Here is a 20,742-nt window from a genome sequence, read left to right on the forward strand (position 1 = left end):
CTCTATCTGAGTGATGCCTCAGTCAACAGGCCTTTTGCAAAGAACACATATCCAATTTAAATTTTGCATCAGCCCATCTGTCAAGGGTAAGAATAATTTAAGAAAAGTTTTGTGAAGGAAGCCCAGCATCACAGACGAAACAGACCAACTTTCCTCAGTTGTGGAAAAGCATCTTGTTGGCACTTACAATGCAAATCCATTCTCTCGGCTGCAGCCCAACAATCGCCACCTGATGGCGTTCTGCGATCTGGTGGGTGTGACCTACCAGGACATGTCTCAGTGGCTGTGCCACAGGAAGCTGAAGACCGCTATGGAAACATACATCAAGCCCCTCCCACGTCTCCAAGCCACCAACGCTCGTGATGCACTGGCCAAGCACATCTATGCCAAGATGTTCAACTGGATAGTGGAGCACGTCAACAAGGCTCTGATCACCAGCATCAAGCAGCACTCCTTCATCGGGGTCCTCGACATCTACGGGTATGTTTATGAATGTGCGCTGGTGTGTCAGCATGCACGTGAGTGTGTGTGTGCTGTTTTAGTTCAAAAGGGCAAAGTTCTCAAGCTCAGCCCTTAGAGGAACAGTTCACCCAAAATACAAAAAAAAAAAAAAGATATTTTCACACATACCCCCAGTGCAATATATCTATTAACTGTTTTTGCAAGGTTTCCAGTCTGGTGTGATCTGCCCTGTCCCCCAGACTCCAGTACAGTGGATCTGTTTATTTAGTATTTGTTTATGGAGGTCAAACCATCAAGAATGTACATGTAAAAAACTTAAGAACTACATCTCTTTCCAAAAACAATGACACAGATACTTGACACATACTCTTGCCCAAGAACACCAGCAAATTGTATCTATCCACTTTGAATTTGTTCTCACTGTGGGTTTTGGATGAACTGTTTGTTTAAATGTCATTTTAAAGCCTGAGGACAGTCCGGCCTTTATGTTTGTTTGGTCATTCAAGTCATGGTGTGCCTTGACACAACATAATAAAGGAGTGATTTGTAATGTCACATCAATATGGTGCCCCAAAGATAATATTTATATTATGAAGTGAAATACCGGTGGTTTAATTTGGATTGTTGTTGACAAAATATTAATTTGATTTTTACAGTTAATCGGCCAAGTGTTTCCTTAGAGACTGCGTCATGTGTCATTTGACTCCTCTGCTTCCAACCAGGTTTGAGACATTCGAGGTCAACAGCTTTGAGCAGTTCTGCATCAACTACGCCAACGAGAAACTCCAGCAACAGTTCAACATGGTGAGTGGCATGTGTTTGACCTGTACAGCTGCACTTCCTGTTCAAGAATATGAAAAGCACTTGGAGTCCGATTATGTAGATGTCAGAGCCATTATTCTTGGTAAAGACGCGATGTCAAAATATAATGTCAGGTAGGAGCGGAGCTTGCTGTGGAACATTTTAAGATGTGCTGTAGTCTGTCTAATTTAAATAAAACATTTTGTATGAGAGCGAGCCCACTGCATGCACCTTAAATACATGTTAATATTCAGCCCTTCTAACGTCCAAGCAAGCTGTTGTCACTTCTCAATTTAGGTTATGTATAGGGCTTGGTTTCATTTGATCATTTTTTTCAACTGTTTTGATACAACTACACGGCTAAACCCCTCTCCCAATTGTTGTGTGTATTTTTATGCCAACAGCATGTGTTCAAGCTGGAGCAGGAGGAGTACATGAAGGAGCAGATCCCGTGGACTCTGATTGATTTCTACGACAACCAGCCCTGCATCAACCTCATCGAGGCCAAGATGGGCATCCTGGACCTGCTGGACGAGGAGTGCAAAGTACTTCTCAAACACTTTGAATGCTTTCATTGAATCCTCTGAGTCAAACTACAGGTTGCATTTGACTAAAATACTTCCAAAGGGTGACATGGCTTAAGGGGATTTAAGCAAGTGGAAAGAATTCCCAGACATATTCTTGCTGAAGTTAGATTTTCAAGGAGCAAAGTTACATAATATCTGATGCAACCTGTGGATTGTCCATGCAGAGGTATTTTCAAAAGAATAGCTTATCCTGGCTCTGTTTGCAGGGATCAAAAAATAAATCTGTGCATTAATGCAGTGGAACAGAAGCTGAGAATTAACTGGTAGACAGTTACATAAGACTTGATGAGCCAAATGAATACTGGTGTTAGAAATAATAACTTTCTTGTATGTGAAGATGAAAAAGGAAAAGGGAAGTGATTCACTCTCCATACTGAGCAGAGTGGTTATGGTGGAGAATTTGAAGCCACCTGTCTGGGGCTCTCACCACACCTGCACAGAGATCAGCTGCAGGAGGAAACACAGCATAAAACCATAACCATACTCCATTCTTTTCATGCTTTTCTTCCAAACATGTGCAGCCAAAATAAATTGGAGATGCTCCTCATCACCAGATCAAAGCTTGCATACTTCCTGAAAACCTTGAAAATCCTGAAATTTATAGACATATCCATGGAAAACAGCTGGAAAATCTGATAAAATGGCCTGGAAATATCATTGACATCCTGGAAAAGTATGAAGTTCGGCTGAGATTACGTATTTAAATATTTTCCTCAGCTCATGTTGCACATTTTTAGCTGCTGATTCCCAGTTTCAGCTCCCATTCATACCCAGCTATTGTGTTTTGGTGTACTGAATTCAAATGTATCGAAGGCTAATCAGGTCAAAACCAACAAAAAACACATTGTCAACACATTTGTATGTTGTTAGCATATTGTTAACATGTTATTTATTTTTTTATTTTTTTTACATATGAGGTAGATTACACCAAAGCACAAACATTGTGTTAACAATGTCTAGTATGAGACAGCGGTTTAACACAATTCTGTGCTATTTGGCCACTTTGTCCATTTTAAATTATTCTAAGGCCTTCTATGAGCAGCTGCTAACCTGTGCATAATTCATTGAATATGTCCTTGAAAAATCCTGGAAAAGTATTTCCTTAAAAGAGTGTCAACCCTAGAGATGCTCGCTTTTTTTGCGTGTGCCCAGATTATATTTACACATACCTGTAAAATCCAGAGAACATGTGTGGACTGTCCAGATACTTTCAGCCAAATTATCAACAATGCTACTGGACTCTCTCTGTGGCTGTCAGTACTGGAATGCCTTCATTCATTCATTCATTCATTCATTCATGCAGTCATTCATTTATTTATTTAGTTCGGTAGGTAGTGCATTTTACACTCTGTGGACAGTGGAGGCAGCCAAATATGTAAAAGTCCACATGGCTAACATAACTAAATAGATGGATTTGTTTCATTGGCAATAAAAAAAAAAAAAATCTTTTTGTAGCTTTTTTGAATAAGATTTTTTTGGCCTGCTGAATATACAAAATACCCCTGGTACCACAAGTCCTCCTTTTTTGAAATGAAGTGATGACATGAATCCCGATAAAAGCCATCATCCCTTATTGATTTCCCTTAATAAATCTAATCATGAGGGGGAGGATGTTGATAAAGAGATGCAGATGATTTAGGAAATGATTCATAAGCTTTAGACAACAGAGACTGTGCAAAGCTCAGAATTGGGAAGATAGCACAATATTTTGTACGTTCAGTGTGTATTTCCAAGCCGACAGTGGGTGTGTACCGCATGTTTTCTTCCTGATTGTCTTCACCCAACATATTAATATGATGGTACTGTAGTAATCTAACAGTATGCCCTGCCCCTCTCCGTTGCAGATGCCTAAAGGGTCAGACGATTCCTGGGCTCAGAAGTTGTACAACACCCACCTGAAGACGTGTTCCCTGTTCGAAAAGCCGCGCATGTCCAACCGGGCCTTCATCATCCAGCATTTTGCTGACAAGGTGGGCTTGACTGACTCGGTATTCATTTTGTGTCTTGCACAGTGTGTTCAATTCATGCATTTTGTGTCTATTTAGTATGACAGTTGCAGAAGCTATAGCTGTAGGAAACCCAGAGGGTGGAAGATGTTCTATCATTACTACTGCTGTAAAGTGATAAAGTGTTAGGACCACCTGTGTGTCTGTGTGTGTGTGTGTATTTTTACCCAGTATAAGCCGCGGCAGTGTAATTGGCTCTGTATCCCCCTGATGAGGCGTCATTTGACCCAGTATTTCCCATGTCAGTTTTTAGATCGTCAGTCTTACAGATATAAACAGGTCAAGGACAGGCTTTCCTGTGAGGTCCCCTGTTATTAAAATGGGATCCCTTGGAAAAGCTAATAATGAGAATGTCACAATTATGAATATGGTATAAATATTGGTAGAGTTAATATTGTTACGTAGCTCCAAAAACCGTCACCAGCACCTTTTGGAGAGTGGGACATAAAGTGGATTTACAGCAGTTAGTTTTCTTCTGTTTGTGAATGTGTGTGTAGAGGGTTTGGGTTACAGTTTGTGTTTGTATTATTTGTGATGCAGATTTTGAAAACCCAATAAAAATGAAAATAATAACAGTTATTAGACAGTGGAAAGCCACTATGAAACCCCCGTGTGCTCTCTAAGGTTACCCTAAGCATTAGGACCATGTGAATACAGTCTTGTGCTTGTCATGTTGGGGTTAGAATTGGGAGCTTACACAATTTGAATTTGAAGTCTGACAGCGAGAACAAAACTTTAAAAAAAAAAAAAAAAAAAACACACACACACAGCATGAACACCAAAAAAACAAAATGTGTAAACTTTTTTAATGTTTTTATGTGCGTTAGCGTGTCTCTTACCCAGCAGAGGAAAATCTCAATAATCAGGACAATTTAAATTCACAGTTTTAGAACAAGGTCTGGGTTAGGTGCAGTAAATACCCACAGGAATGTGATCAAGATCACAAAAAAAATCAGCAGGAAGCAGGAAAACAGTATTCGCCCGTCAGAACTGAATCATGTCAGTGAAATGTCCTCACAAGTCTAGTAACACAAACATGATTTCATGTCACCGTGCAGGTAGAATACCAGTGTGACGGTTTCCTGGAAAAGAATAAGGACACAGTGAATGAGGAGCAGATCAACGTGATGAAGGCCAGCAAGGTGAGTGGTACCAAAATACACACAAGCGCGCGCACATGCACGCACATACACACACACACACACACACACACACACACACACACACACACACACACAAAAGCCAACTCTTCCCACCTTGTCAAGCAATACTCCTCCCTACACAAGGAATTTCTATCTTCCCTTTAATTGCTGGTATTATTTTTGCGTTACAGTTTGATGGGTAGAGATAGTGTAAATGAAAAAAAAACATAGTACAGTAAGGAATGAAACACACCATATAAATGTGTGTGTGTGTTCCTCATTAAAACCAAGGAGCCATGGTCTTGTGGCACACAACACTAACAAACGGTTTAAAAGAAGGAAAATGTAGAAACCTTTTCTCTTAGTGTGCCAAATGTGAGTTGAACAAAACTGACCAAACAAAATTCAAAATGTCAACGGATCACCTCGAGGCTCAGGGAGGCAGCGCCCTCCACTGGTGTAAAGAGAACGTGCGAAAATGATGGCTTATCCTGCAAGGGCTTTCATGTAGGTGGCCAGATGTGACCTGGACATGAAACTGGCCAGGTCACATCTGGCCATGAAACTGCTTTTTTGTCAAGTGTCCAATTACTTTTGAGCCTCTGAAAATGGTGTGAAAAGTTATAAAACTGGCTGTAATTCCTAAAAGATTGATGCCATATTTTTGTTGTCCCCTTAAATTAAAGCTGAAAGTCTGACACACATCTTGATTACTCGATTTCAAATCCACTGCAGTGGTGTACATGGGCAAAATTATGAATATTATATCAATGTCCAAATACTTATAGTCCTAACTGTATTTACACACAACATTACCTACACCACAGATGACAGTCTTGATCGTGATCCACAAATATTAAACTCTTTCACACTTAGAACACAAATAAATAAGAACTGATTTGCAAAACCATAACTAATCGTAAATAAATGCATATGAAATTAAAATAATTTGGTGGAAAAAAGATGTATCCAAATCCAAATGTGTGTTTTTATTCTTGACATTCATGCATTGTTTCAAGATTGGAGTCTGTATAAAAAAGGGTCTTTTCCAAACCATAACAACGCATACATTAAAGGTGAATTTTGTAGGTAAGTTGATTGATTTTATCCTTTTTTTTTTAACGAGGGTGGCCACATTGAGAATAAATCACTATTCCAAAAAAGGCAACACACACATTAAAAACAAATGAAAATCATTCATTCATTCATTCATCTTCTAAACCACTTATCCTCACAAGGGTCGCGGGGGGTTGCTGGCGGACAAATGAAAATCACTGAACATAAAAACATCCACGGCATTAAAATAAATAATGATACATTTACAGAGACAAATTACAGTGAGGAACTGAAGATCTACTAAACTAAACTCTTCAAAGACAATAAGAGGAGTCCAAACACACACGGCAACATTTTGCATTGTTCCAGCGACACACACACACATAATGCAGAAATAATCAATTCATTGATGCTGTTTAATTGAATGATATTGATATTTGACAACTGATATTGAATTAGAGAAATGGCTAAGACTTTGCAGTGCCTGACCCCTCACAGCATATGAGGGGAATTCGGTCACCTGACACACATACTCTCACACACACACTCACGCACTCACTCACACACAAAGTGGCAATAAGGCTAAATTAGTTGGATCTTTTTTGCCAAGCTGATGAATTAACATCACGTGTGTGTGTTTATGTGTGAGCGTGCGCGTGAGTGTGTGTTTGTGTTTTAGTCTTAGCGCAGGATCAGCTCGGTAATACCTTTTTGGGTATAAATGGGCTTAAGCCTTTAAATTCTGTAATTGTTGTGACTTTAAACACACAGCGCACACGCACACACACACACACACACACACACACACACACACTATGATGCAGCACGTTGGTCCACTCACACTGCCCTCTGACTGTTCTGTTATAGACGGCACCAAGAGCAGAGTTGGGTAAGGGTTAAAGTACTGTCTCCTCTAACCTCTAACACAAATCTTGTAAAACACACACACACACACACACACACACACACAAACCCATGGAAACACAGTCTGTGTTGCCATGGAAATCAGTGAGACTAACACAGTGGGGTATAAATGGTAATGACCTCCTAATGAGATCACACTAATTAAGTTTCGTTTTAGTTCTTAGCCAAGCTTATCCCATCATGTGTGTAGCTCTGTGTGTGTGTGTGTGTGTGTGTGTGTGTGTGTGTGTGCGCGCGCATGTGCACATGCACATGAGTGTGTTTGTGTGCAGGGATCATATCTGTAAAAGGCCAATCAACAACCAACGTTTGTTCAACACCTAATCCACTGACTCCCATGATGCACTGGGTTCTGGTCATATGATGAAAATCACAGCAGATGACAGTCCTAATAACAGCCATGCAGGACTGTGTCTCGATGGTAACCCTAGATTTGAGAAGCTCTCACACACACTTGCACATAAGCACCTGATTCAGCACAGTAGCACTCGACTCTGCCTGTGCTACCAATGACAGAGACACCAGGAAACACTTCAGTATATTCTCCTCTTGAAGAGTTTGTAGGCGATGGAGTTTTTCATATTTGCTGCGTTATTGATTAAGGTTAGGGCTAGGCATAAATTGGTAATGGCTAACATTCGGGAAAGGCTTTAGAGAATGAATGAAGTCAAGTAGAGTTTCTGCTGCCTTGTTTGGGGAAAAAAAACTCAGCAGGCAACAGATTGGCATCATCATTTTGACTAATTGGTTAAAGTTAAGGTTAACAACGTGGTACGCAATGACAAACAACAAAAAGATCTGAGTTTCTCAAATCTAGGATTACCATCCAGACAGGACCACCATGCAGTCCACTACACATCGGTCAAGGGAAACGCATCCCAAACTGTTTCCAGTTGCGATCTGATCCAAACTCATCATCCCATCACGCTCTTCACCTCCATTACAGCTTCATCACTAGTCTGCCTGATTTCCATTTCCTTTTTCAGTTTGAATCGTAGTTGGGTATTCTTGCTCTGTGACAGTGATGATGGTGATTTTGAACCTTTTGACCTTTTTTGGTTTTCTTCCCTGTTTTATGTCATTGTGTTTTCTTTCGTCATCGTGTCTCCATTTGTTGTCCATGTATGTTTGGTTCTACCCCCATCATGACAACCCTTCCCCTCCAGCAGAAGGTAAACAGAGGCATCCTGCCACAACGCTGGCCTGCCTTGTAGCTCTGTAGTTTTTTCTTTCTCTTCCTCTTGCTCCTTTGTTTTTTAAGCTCTATCCTCCCTCCTTCCCTGTCTCCCTTCACTGGGTTATTGTCACTCTTAACAGCACTGGGAGATTGAATTTGTGTGAGTGTGTGTGTTTGTGACGATGCATGGGGAGCACGAAAGGCACTTTGGGGAGGAAAAAGGGGGATTGGAAATGAAAGATATGGGGACGAAGGAAGGAGGGGAATTTTTTTCCCCCCCAGAGCGATGCTGATAGCAAGCCGCACGTTAAAGCCTTGGCGGCTGTTTGTTTTGCTTTAATTAAGCCACAGAGAGAAGCAGCATGGCAACGCTCGTAGCACAGCAGGAGGGCCTGATGCTCCCCAAATAACAGCGCCCTCCTTCATATAACCCTGCAGGTTATATGGCAACATGTGTGATGTATGTTTACTAAAGGGCATACATTTTACGGGTCATGATTCGATATCCTACTACCATAGAGTCATGTATGGTGGCGGTGCGTCATCATATATGATGCAACAAACCCTTTCCATAACATTTATTGCCTTTTCATAACAATTCTGATGACTGAATAATCTTAATGAATGCTACATCAACAAATCAAGCAACACCTTAACCACTTATTTACTCAAACTTTTGAACAACTTTTCAACTTTGTTTTCATGATCCTGCCAATGTCACAGTGTTGAGATTAAAATTCACACGGATCCTGCTCTTGATGATCTAGACATTTATTTTGAAAGCCATAATGTTGGAATATCATCCCAGGGAAATTGCACAAGGTTTGTGCCGCCTGCTCAAAAGGTAGATATGATCATGCTTCGTAAGCGTCCATGCGGCGCGTAAGGTAAACCCAACTGCATGCCATGTAAAGAGAGACTTAGGAGGTAGATTTTGATTGGTAAATATGTCATGTAATAGCGCTGAAGCTTTATAATAAGTCCAGGGTGCAGTTCTCTGTAAAGGACACAGTTTTTTGTCCACCCCTGACATTATCTTTTGGTGACTGTATGTTGGCTGCTGTTCCCAGTTTGACCTGTTGGTGGAGCTGTTCCTGGACGAGGAGAAAGCGACCAGCCCCGTCGGCCAGGCCCCTGGTACGGGAGGCCGCACCCGCCTCAGCGTCAAACCAGACAAGAGCCGGACCAGCGCGACCAGCAAGGAGCACAAAAAAACTGTCGGCTGCCAGGTAGCTGCCCCGTGCCGCTGTGTTGTTTCTGAGATTCATGGTGGTAAATTTTACTTTGGAAATGAACAGCCGGTAATATTGTGCTTTAACGTGGATGCAGCATAATTAGGGGTGACCGCCTTTCCTCAGTGTCAGCTGTCAGTTAGGGGACTTATTTCATGTTAGAGATTTTCATTAGAAATTGTCTTTTTTGCACATGATAATGTTAAGGATGACCGTGATGATGATGATGATGATGATGATGATGATGATGTGATGATAACAGTAGCTCCCCTCTCTTCTCTCCTCTCCTGCAGTTTCGTAACTCTCTGCAGATTCTGATGGAGACTCTGAACGCCACGACTCCCCACTACGTCCGCTGCATCAAACCCAATGACTTCAAGCAGCCTTTCTCGTGAGTCTCCCCTCTTCTGTTTCTCTCCGTTTGTGGTAGCTGTCTTCCATCTTCATCCCTGTCGTCTTAATTAGAAATGCCAGTTTTGCTCTAGGGATGCTAACCGGTGGCCGTTTGACTGGTTGTTGACTGTTTGAACTTTAACCGAATAATCTTGTCGGTTAATTTTAAGGCCGAACGTGTCGTCGCCGACACAAATGCGCACGTCATATTGTAAATACTGTAACTTCCGTAAAGTTTGCTCTATCAAAAAAGTTCCAACTGTTCCTGAAAGCTAAGAAGTTGCTCACGAACCCACATACAGTTTAATACGGTAAACATGGCGACGGGACGCTCTGCCGGGCTTGGATTACGTCATTACACTCAGAGCTCAGCTCGGTAGAGACAGACCGGAGAAACAAGCCAAGCTTATGGTGATCACGTAAAGTTTTGAACAAAGTATGTCATCCAAGTCTGCAAGAGTCATAAAACCACCAAGCAGACTCATCGAGGAATCTGGAGACAATATTTTTCACGAGGAGAGAGAGAGTTCTTCTACACCACGGTAAGCAACATGCGTAAATTACATAATGTTTGTAGGATATCATAAGGGGATATCCGTGTTATAGAATGGACACGGTCGCGTTCTTGACTGTCTGTAAACTTTACAGAAAGTCAAATAATATTCTCGGTTAACCGAAATAAACCAATTAATGAGGCCCGGTGGTCGACCAAGAAAATTTTCCATTTTCGCCATCCCTATTTTGCTCTTGAATAAATTCCTGCCATGATGTTATTGTGAAAACGGTTCACTTTTATTGAATCCTATTCCAGATGCAGCATCACATCAAATGGGCAACACTGAAGTTGTAACCCACTCCAGGCTGAAATATTGTTACCATCATCAGATTATGTGCTGGTGCCACTAGAACAAGATGTTAGTGGCACCACAGCAGGGTAGCCCCTCCAGACTGCTTTCAAAGCTAATACACTGTTTGCTTTGTCTTGTGGATCAAATTATAGCAAGTAAACCTTAAACCAAGATAGCAGTCTCACTTTCCTGTTTTAGCAAATTGACGGTGGTTGTTGTTGCAGGTTTGATCCCAAGCGTGCAGTGCAGCAGCTCCGAGCCTGTGGTGTCCTGGAAACCATCCGTATCTCAGCTGCAGGCTTCCCATCCAGGTACAAACACATCCCAGTAATACTGTTACCCGCCTCTTTCATAAGATTTATTATGTTATAATCTCGATGTTGGATGAGGTTGTATTTTCACTGCCTTTTTGTCTATGAGAAAGGCATGTCAAAAAAAATTCTGACTAGATTTGAAATTAACATGATGTAGACGGATTTCTCAGGGAAACCACTTTTTAATTTTTCATACCAGCTCACCAAAGCAGGATGCAGTGGTGGGTGTGGCCTCTCACTTAAGAGCAGATAGCTTCCAAATGGATTCATATAACACTGTAAAATGTGTGCACCCATCAAAAGATATAAGAAAAGGACAAATCTAAATTATTTGGCTCAATCAGACAAAATGGAGGCCCCTGAGAGCTCATTTCAGGATTAGACCTAGCTGCCTTTCTGATTTTTTTTCACCCCTAATGGTCTGTATAGAAACAACAAGATGAAAAATGAGTGGACATTTTAAATAGTACTGCTCTTGTTGAAATGAAGAGTTAAGAAGAAAATATGTTTGCTCAAGAGGAGCATGCAGCAAGCCACCCTGTGATCATGGATTTTTCTGGAATATCATGGAATATCAGAAAAGGAAAGGGGATGCGGCAATAGACAGAAAGTACAATGAGCTTATTTCAGATCTTTTTCTCTGCTGCTAACCCAACTGTAGTGTAAAAGAACTGTGTACCTCTTAAAAGGTGGAAAATGTTTAGGTCATGGAAGCCTTTTGACTTAGTTGTGGGACATAATGTGGAAACATTGTGGAATTTTACATCAGCTATCAACTGTGATGCCCGTAATTCAATTACTCACCTTAACTTATGCGTAACTTGTTAAGATGTGTGACTTGTGTTTATCTCCCAGTACATGAGATTCACCTTAATGTGTGTGTGTGTGTGTGTGTGTTTGTGTGTGATTCAGATGGACCTACCAGGAGTTCTTCAGCCGTTACAGGGTGCTGATGAAGCAGAAGGACGTTCTCCCTGACAAGAAGATGACCTGCAAGAACGTTCTGGAGAAACTAGTGCAGGTCAGAGACCCAGTGGTTTGAAGTTTCTAACTACAGCAGGTCTCTAAAAGCCGCAGGATGTTGGATGTTATAGAGTTTGTTATTGGGTTTGTCTATAACTTGCTGTTTATCTCTGTTTTTATTGTTCTAGCTTTCTGTCTGCATATGTATTGTAATTCATAGAATATTCTTTTCTAGTTAATGTGTTGACATTTTAAGTGTTAGAATTATAAAAGTCCAGAATGTAATAAAACATACAAGATTATGATAATTGTCGAAGAGTATGATAAAAGCTATAAAATAATAATAATAAACAAAACATTAGAAGACCAACTAAAAATAATAATAAGGTTACAAACAATGAATTGAGATGGAGTAAGAATCAAATAGAACAGTAGCACAAATAAAGCGGGTAAATCAGGCTGGTGAAAGACAAGGCTCTTGATCTAAGAGACGGCTCCTATGTTCCTCTCCCCTCAGGACCAGGATAAGTACCAGTTTGGTAAGACAAAGATCTTCTTCCGGGCTGGCCAGGTAGCTTACCTGGAGAAGCTGAGGGCAGACAAGCTGCGTGCCGCCTGCATCCGCATCCAGAAAACCATCCGCTGCTGGCTGGCACGCAAGAAGTACCTCCGCAAGCGCAGTGCTGCCATCACCATCCAGAGGTTCACCAGGGGATACCAGGCCCGCTGGTGAGTTTACTTCAAACCTGCTGTCCCCCCCTCACCCACCACCCGCAGCTGGTCACAGTCAAACATCCTGAATTTGTCTGATAATCCCAGTAGTTTCTCTGTGGTGGAGAAACATGTGAACCTACAAAGTGAGAAAGTACTGTAAAAAGGGTTGCAAGAATCCTGCAAACAACTAATAATACGTGAATATCAAGTCCCTTATATGACTTTTAGGCCAAAGTTTTGTGATGATAAGTAATTATCTATAAATGTTATCCCTGTCAGTGAGCTTCAACTTAGCCGATGTTGTCAGAATTTTCCAGTCTTTTCCCCATCCCCCATGACTATTTCTGTGCTGCTTATTAACATATGTTCACACCTGAGAGCTCCCAGTATAACCACTTTTTTACTTGTGGCCGCTGAGCAGCTTCCTGGGAGTGGCAAGGAGTTTAGGAAACTTGCTCCAGGGCACCTTGAGGGGCTCTCAGATGTGACACAGTCTGCTCAACACTCACTGCGTGGCACACCACACCATTTGACAAAGTTGGGGTAAAAATAAAATAAAATAAAGTTCTCAAGAAACTGGTAGAACAGCCAATCCTAGCTTGTTGCCCTGCAAGATGTAGAGTTTGTCTACAGATTGCTAATCTCTACTGCAATTTAAAATACACCAAGGAGAGCACTTTTCTACTTAAATTCCAGCATAACTTCAAGTTGTGATTCCATCCCATCTTCTGTCACTCCCTGGCTGCCTTCTGTGTCATATCTCATTGGACCTGTGTGGATTTCATCACAACATTGAGCACAAAACTTCAGCCAGGTTTGAAGTTTGGCTGAAAGGACACCAATCAGGACACAGCACCGCACCATGCCTGCACTTTTAGTCTCATAAGACGGTGAACTTAATGGGTTTTATGGTGCAGGGGTGCAGACATGCTCACAAATGCACTTTCCTAAACTGTAATAGTGAGCAGTTTTTGTGAATGAAGCTCCAGCAGTTCAGACGCCAAATATTTGGCTTCTTTGAAATTCAGATGTGTCATGTTACCATCTATCCCGCCCTTCTTCCCCCCAGCCTGGTCAAGTTCATGCGTCGGACGCGGGCGGCCACCGTCATCCAGAAGTTCCAGAGGATGTACGTGGAGAGGAAGCGCTACAGACAGAAGCAGGCCGCCGCTCTGGCCATGCAGACCATCCTCAGAGCTTACATGGCCCGCCAGAAGTACCAGGCGGTAAGACACACACACACACACACACACACACACACACACACACAAAAGAGAAGTTAGAATTGGCTATTTTAGCCCATAAGTTAACTTTGTGACCCGTCATTCCAGGTATAAAAGAAAATCCTGATCTTCCATTAGCTGTTTGGCGCAACAAAACAAAAAACAAAACAGAGTTCGAAATGTGTCAGGGAATGTGTGTATATATTGGTTAGTATGACAAGATAATGAAGACAGAAGTTTGACATAAAAGGCAATCAGCTTTTGAATTTGAATTCACATTCATATGTGTCACCATTCCTGAAGCAACATTTAGCTCATGAAAGCTCTCAGAAAGCAGTCCTCAAGTTGAGTCTGCAGAGGATCCACTTCAATACTTTTGACTTATCGTAACCCTCCCTCTCTCTCACCTCTGTGTCTCTGTCTCTCTACCTTCAGCTGCTGCGGGAGCACAAAGCTCTGATCATTCAGAAATACGTGCGTGGCTGGTTGGCGCGACGCTGGTACAAGCGCTGCCTTCGTGCCATCGTCTACCTGCAGTGCTGCCTCCGCAGGATGAGGGCGAAGCGCGAGCTGAAGAAGCTGAAGATCGAGGCTCGCTCAGTGGAGCACTTCAAGAAGCTCAACATCGGCATGGAGAACAAGATCATGCAGCTGCAGAGGAAGATCGACGAGCAGGTGAGGTGTTGCAGAGCGTGACAACCACTGCAGCGGCTGTGAAACGGCACGTCCTGAACTCCTTGTTTGACTCTAGATTCAGCGATTAAAGCCTCATAGTTAACTCAGATCGATACAGCCTCATACTTACCTAAGTTCTAGCAGTCAGATGAGCCAAAGCAGGCAAATCACTGTCTAGTACTGTTTTTAATTTAAATTTCATACTTTCCTCCAAACTGCTATACTCAGCAATATTGTAATGCGCCAGCTAATGGCCAGGCAACTAAAATTGGCACTTCACACAGCAACAGCGCAAAATGTTTTCATCATCATTAACACACAGTTAGAAAAAAAAAACATGCAGGCGTTAATAATTGTTTAATAACACAGAGGCCATTTTTTATTTTTGCTGTTTAGTTTCAGCTTTTATAAATTGATATTTTGATAATTTGAAAAAAATTACATGGATGGAAACCCAGCAATTTGATGTTTTGTTTTCTAGTCTGAAATGTTTTTGATTAATTAATTGTTATGTTTTGTTTTTTAATTTGTATTTGTATTCATTGTACTATTACTGTGTGCCCTCTGTTCCTATTTTAACCTCTCCTCTGTGCCTCCAGAACAAAGAAAACCGTGTAATCAGCGAGAAGCTGATCAGTCTGGAGACAACCCATACAGCAGAGAGCGAGCGGATGCGTGGCGAGCTGAGCCGCCTACGTGGGGCGGAGGAGGAGGCCAGGAACAATGCCAACCGAGTGACCTCCATGCTGGAGGAGCTGGAGAGGCTGAGGAGGGAGCTGAGCATCGCTCAGCAAGAGAAGAAGACCATCGAGGACTGGGCGCAAACGTACAGGGACGAGATGGAGCAGGTGAGCCGGGATCCTCCTCCACGTCTCCGCCCTGCTGTCCCGCTCCCCTCTGTCTCTGTTTCTGTCCTTACTCTCCTCTAATTTGTAACACACAATCAGTGACAAAGCCCATATTCTCAGTGTGGATATTAGAGTATTTTAGTGGTAAATTTTTTCCAGGTTTCAAAGTTTCACTTCCTGCAGTGACTGAGTTTAAATCAATTCAGTTTTCTAGTTCTCCTCTCCTCTCCACTCTTCTGCTTAGTGTTTCCTTTATAGTGAGAGCGGTGAGTTTACAGTGTAGTTAGTTCCTAATGAGTAACATCTCCCACAGTATCCTGTGAATCCTGTTACAAAATACTATTTTTACATAAACCTATATATTGGCACCAGAGGAAAACAGTTTGTCCCCCAATTTAGGGGCCAGGGAGAACCAGGGGGAAATGGGCACGTGCTGGGCAGAGAGATCGGTGCTGCCCTGGGGCAGGTGAGCACAGGAGGTAGACTAGTCAGGTAGTGACTGACTCTAGTCTGTGTGTGTGTGTGTGTGTGTGTGTGTGTGTGTGTGTGTGTGTGTGTGTGTGTGTGTGCGCGTGTGTGCGTGTGTGTGTGTGGTCAGTGAAGTAGCAAAGTCTCCTGAAAAGTACAATTCATTTCTCCTTCCTTTTGTTTTTTCTCTATTTTTCTCCCTGAATTTCTTGTTTTTCCACCTCAAACCCTTAATACGATGTGGCCTCCAGAGTGTCTGATAGCACTTAAGATGACATGTGGAGTGTTTGATTCCAGTATCTCACAGTGTAGTTTGGCTGTAAAGACTCACATGCTCAAGAACAAAGACTAGAAATAAACTTTTTAGGAGGAGGAGGATTCAAGGAAGACATAAAGTATTGCCAAAGCAGCTGATCCCCGAGGGGAAATTGGGTATTTCCTTTCCCTTCTCAAGATAGTATTTCTGATATCTGAAATTCTCTTTTCACCTCCTTTCACCTGTGTGTGTGTGTAGATGGTGGCAGAGCTGAAGGACCAGAATGGTTTGCTGAAGACGGAGAAGAACGACTTGAACAGGCTGATTCAGGAACAGAGTCAGCAGATGACAGGTACATATCAGCATCACCTGTCCTCTCACACTGCAGAATGAGCCGTGTCATCATTTACTTACTGAGTCTAAACACGAGAACGGCCAAACAGCCATCATTAGGCAGCTGGTAAGGAGCAGCTGTTAAGAGATCTCAGCTTTCTAAATGACCCTCCTTCATTTTTCCCAGACCATCATTCTGTAGAAATGACTAGAAGAGTGTCGTTGTCACCCAGGGAAATAAAAGTCACCTCCTCCCCCACTGATGGCTTCTTGTAGCCATTGGCATCTCTGGTATTAAAATCATATTTTCTCACTGACATGGGCCACGAGCAGTTTAACCTATTTCAAGATTTTTTTTTTTTTTTAAACAACTCTGTTTTCTTGAAATGAGGCACACCACTAAAATAGTATCACATTCATTTCTCTTGATTGAAAAAAAAATCCTGAAACAACTCAATTTGCATTGGAGAAATAAACCTCAGTGTTGAAGTTATGTTAAAATCACTGAATGGCTGTGTGTCGCACTCTGGATATTTCTCTAACTATCAAGGTGCAGGATAAGAATATGTTTTTTTTTTATTATTATTATTGCTTGTTAAGAGCATATTGTTACACTTATCTGCTTTAACTATTTGCAATGGCAGCCACAAGCTGAAAACCATTAATTTCACAAAGTTTGCTTCACCGTGGTTTGGTCACATGAAGAGACATTGTCCTGCTTAGTTGGAATAATGAATGTGTTTACAAACCCAGACAAATTATCATAGTACATAGTCCATATTGGTATTGCAGCATGTTTATATCATAGAGTAATGCTATATTAGTATTTATCTCCTAAAGCATGTGTCTTTTCTTCCATCCTTTCCCTTCATCCTCTCTTCTCTCTCTTTTGTCCTGCCAGAGAAAATGGCACGTGCGATCACAGAGCAGACCCAGCAGTTGCAGATGGATCTGAACGAGGAGCGATCTCACTATCAGAATCTCCTGACAGAACATCGTCGCCTCGAGGACAAATACGACGACTTGAAGGAGGAGATGGCGTCTTCGGTGAGACACAAAGACACATATTTACTGTGCAGGAGGTGTCAGTATGTGCCAGCACCGCCAGAATTTATTGCTGTCCTCCGGTTACAATCTCCGCTTACCCCTCCATCTCCAGAACGTCGCCAAGCCTGGCCACAGGAGAACAGATTCCACCCACAGCAGCAACGAATCAGAGTACACCTACAACTCCGAGTTCGCCGAATCGGAAGAAGGCTCCCGCGCCGCCGAGGTAGGGAAGTTGGCGTTAAATAGCTTACTTTTAAAAAGTTGGAAAATCTAGTTACACATGGTGAACAAATGAAGACTTCCATCCCAGAATGAGAGATCCACCACTGGGTTTGAAAATGAATGAAATTAAATGTGGAGGAAGAAATTGCTGCTACAAAACAGTCATGCTTTAGATGATAGTATTGTGTTTTTTAAAAATGAACTGATAAATTTTACATAGCAACATTTTTTTTTTTTTTTTTCAAAAATTTCTGCAGTGTTTTGGAATGAAACCCTTCAAGTAAAGAAAGAAACTTAAAAACAAACTCATAGCAGCTTCATCTAGGTTCTCCAGTATTCCCTTTCCGAGCAGTCATAGCCTCTCCTCGAAAAGTCAGTGTTAATCAGTTTCCACGTGCTAAATGCTCTGTCCTAATGTTATTTTTTCATGTTGCACAGGACGTTACGCGTGGAATCGACACCTCCCTCACCCTCAAGCTGCAGAAGCGTCTCACAGAATTGGAGCAAGAGAAGCAGTCGCTGCGCAACGAACTGGAAAACAAAGAGGAGCAGTTCCAGCGGGCTAGAGCCAGGGTACTGCAGCTGCACACTGACACACCTGGACACATCTGGATATGACAGGGGCTGATGGGTATCAGTTGGGTCCAGCTGAACCTGGGGTTGGGCCAGAGGTCTGAAATATTGTGCAAAAATGACACCATCAGCAAATGAAGCAACACCTTATGTTCCCCTGTCATATTCCAGTGTATTTATGTATTAACTTGTGAAAAGGCATTGCATGTTCATAGTAAGTACATAATAATACATAACACATCATGTGCTTAAAACACAAATGCGGTTGTGTTGGCTAGACTTTGGAAGCTTTTCTTTAAGTGCGTGTACAGTAGTATTGTGTACAGCATTTAGAATAGTTTTCTTCAAGTTAAGACAAATTTTAAAGGTGCACTAAAGGCTGCAAAACTGTGAAGACTCAGCTGATAAAAAATGGTGAATAAGCACGTAATTTATCTGAGGTGATCCTTTAACAGATCCAGTTTTGCGTAGCACACCTTTAACTCGCTGCAGTAAAGCCACTATGAAGTCCTACTGAAGATTATCAGCAGTTTCAGATTTTAGTTAGAGCTCGGTTACGGTTTAGGTGTAATTGTTTGGTTTTGGGTCAAATGTTCAGCCTCCTGTCACGCTGTATGTATGTCAAACACAACTGTTTCTGTTTTCTGCGTGTTTCAGGATGATGCAGAGCATAAGAAGGCCCGGGGAGCAGAGCTCGAGTACGAGTCACTGAAGGTACGAAGTCGGAGTGTAGTTAAATGTCTGACAGGCTGCTGTTTGGCAGATCACTAACACATGCTCTCCCACTCTTTCTTGTGTGTGCAGAGCATGACTCAGTCCAAAGTAATCCTTCCTTTGGCCATGTTTTTAGGACAGCTTCACAGTGGCTGCTTGCTAACTTGTTGTTAGGTATAAATCTGTAGTAGTACTCCTCACATTTTCAGTGCCTCAATCTGATTGACACCCAAAAAATGAACTAGCTGGCAGACTGGGATGAGTTGGGAGAAAGCCATTACACTGGTCTTAAATTCAGTCTCGATTTTCTTAAAACAAGATTTTAAAAAAATCTGCTGAAGGATGAGATAATCCCACTCGTCTCCAGTGCAGTTTCCCTCTTTCAGAAACAGAGACCAAGTGTAGAAATGGTGCAATAAGTCAGATCAGCACACTAGTGTTAAGAATGTCACACTTGATTTCAGAAAATTAAAAAAAGTTGTTGAGCATCAGAAACAAGTGGGATTATCTCATCTCACTGGCAGATTTTTTTTCCCTTGTTTTAAGAAAATTAAGATTTTAAAGCTGAACGAAACTAAATGACTTGTGATGCTGGAGATTTTTTGCAGCGTGAGGAATAACTCTGTCAGTGTCTGTTCACCTTACCTGAGAGTCAGCTAGACTCACAAGCCAGACCACACGTCATTAATTAACATCAAAGCTTCAGAGGGCTGATCAGTGAATGAAAAAAAAAAAAAAATTCCACACACTGTCGTCACCGACCAGAAATAAGTGAGGACAGTATTTTGTTCTGCCTGTGCCTGTTCAACACAGCTGTCAACACAGGTGTGCAGCTGCCTGTCTCTTACATTTAAAGGCTCAAAAAGCTTCATTTCTTTCCCCCCATTTGTGACTGTAACCTCCCCAACCTCTCCACCTCTCAGCGTCAAGAGCTGGAGTCAGAGAACAAGAAGCTCAAACATGATCTGGCAGAAATGAGGCAAAGCCTGCTGGGTAACGCAGCTGCTGGCGCCGGAGCTCCAGGCTCCCCTGCCTACAAGGTGCTCCTCGACCAGCTCAACGCCTCTTGTGAGGAGCTGGAGGTCCGCAAGGAGGAGGTGCTGATTCTGCGCTCCCAACTGGTCAGCCAGAAGGAGGCCATGCAGCACAAGGTACACACCTCCCTCCAGCTCTTTAATCTGCTCAATAACCACAGAGCAAGCGGTGCGGCATGCTTCGCTCTCTCTGTTAAGTCTCTATTAGTGGTTCAAAATCCAGCCTGTATCAAAAAAATCATCCACATGTAATGAATGAAAAACTAGACATTTCAGTGTATTTTTTTTCTTTTGCTCTCCTTTTTTTGCCCTTGGATGTACCTCATGAGCCGATTTTCACGTTTTAGCTGTAACGGTTACGCTGCATTCATGTGCTGGTGGGAACGTCCGACATCTGGGACTTCAAAGTTGTCTGATAAACAGCATAGCATTCATGTGGCATTTTGTCAGAAAATCAAACTGAGAAGATAAACCAGTCTGAAGTTTCTGAGTGCCTTCTAGTGAAGTGTTCAGGTTTTAGGACAAACCCTGGATGTGTTTTAACCAGACCATTGTTCATGTTGTAACTGTCATGTATTTTCATTGTACCTTCCGTGTGTCTCACCTCTCTGTCTCTACATTCTCTCTTCCATTCATGCTTTCGCTCAGGATGAGAAGGTACAGTTGAAAATTCGCAGCATGCATGAGTATTTTTTTTAACATGGCTCATGTGTATAAAACCTCTTTG

The 20,742-nt window shown here is 42.1% G+C and overlaps 1 protein-coding gene across 1 annotated transcript in view; it reads left to right on the forward strand.

Annotated features, from left to right (window-relative positions):
• The window catches only part of myo5aa (myosin VAa), a 79,175-nt gene that overhangs the window by 43,612 nt on the left and 14,821 nt on the right, over positions 1-20,742 (forward strand). The window contains exons 10-30 of the mRNA XM_030079321.1: positions 215-480; positions 1,185-1,266; positions 1,668-1,808; positions 3,695-3,820; positions 4,915-4,998; positions 8,148-8,150; positions 9,226-9,384; positions 9,681-9,778; positions 10,853-10,939; positions 11,855-11,963; positions 12,423-12,634; positions 13,689-13,845; positions 14,278-14,517; positions 15,117-15,365; positions 16,348-16,441; positions 17,324-17,469; positions 17,582-17,695; positions 18,133-18,267; positions 18,925-18,981; positions 19,905-20,132; positions 20,664-20,672. Of these exons, the coding sequence (XP_029935181.1) occupies positions 215-480; positions 1,185-1,266; positions 1,668-1,808; positions 3,695-3,820; positions 4,915-4,998; positions 8,148-8,150; positions 9,226-9,384; positions 9,681-9,778; positions 10,853-10,939; positions 11,855-11,963; positions 12,423-12,634; positions 13,689-13,845; positions 14,278-14,517; positions 15,117-15,365; positions 16,348-16,441; positions 17,324-17,469; positions 17,582-17,695; positions 18,133-18,267; positions 18,925-18,981; positions 19,905-20,132; positions 20,664-20,672 (2,796 nt within the window). The remainder of the gene's footprint in view (positions 1-214; positions 481-1,184; positions 1,267-1,667; positions 1,809-3,694; positions 3,821-4,914; positions 4,999-8,147; positions 8,151-9,225; positions 9,385-9,680; positions 9,779-10,852; positions 10,940-11,854; positions 11,964-12,422; positions 12,635-13,688; positions 13,846-14,277; positions 14,518-15,116; positions 15,366-16,347; positions 16,442-17,323; positions 17,470-17,581; positions 17,696-18,132; positions 18,268-18,924; positions 18,982-19,904; positions 20,133-20,663; positions 20,673-20,742) is intronic.

This window comes from Myripristis murdjan, chromosome 3 (assembly GCF_902150065.1).
Source record: "Myripristis murdjan chromosome 3, fMyrMur1.1, whole genome shotgun sequence".
In the NCBI taxonomy this organism is placed as follows: Eukaryota; Metazoa; Chordata; class Actinopteri; order Holocentriformes; family Holocentridae; genus Myripristis; species Myripristis murdjan.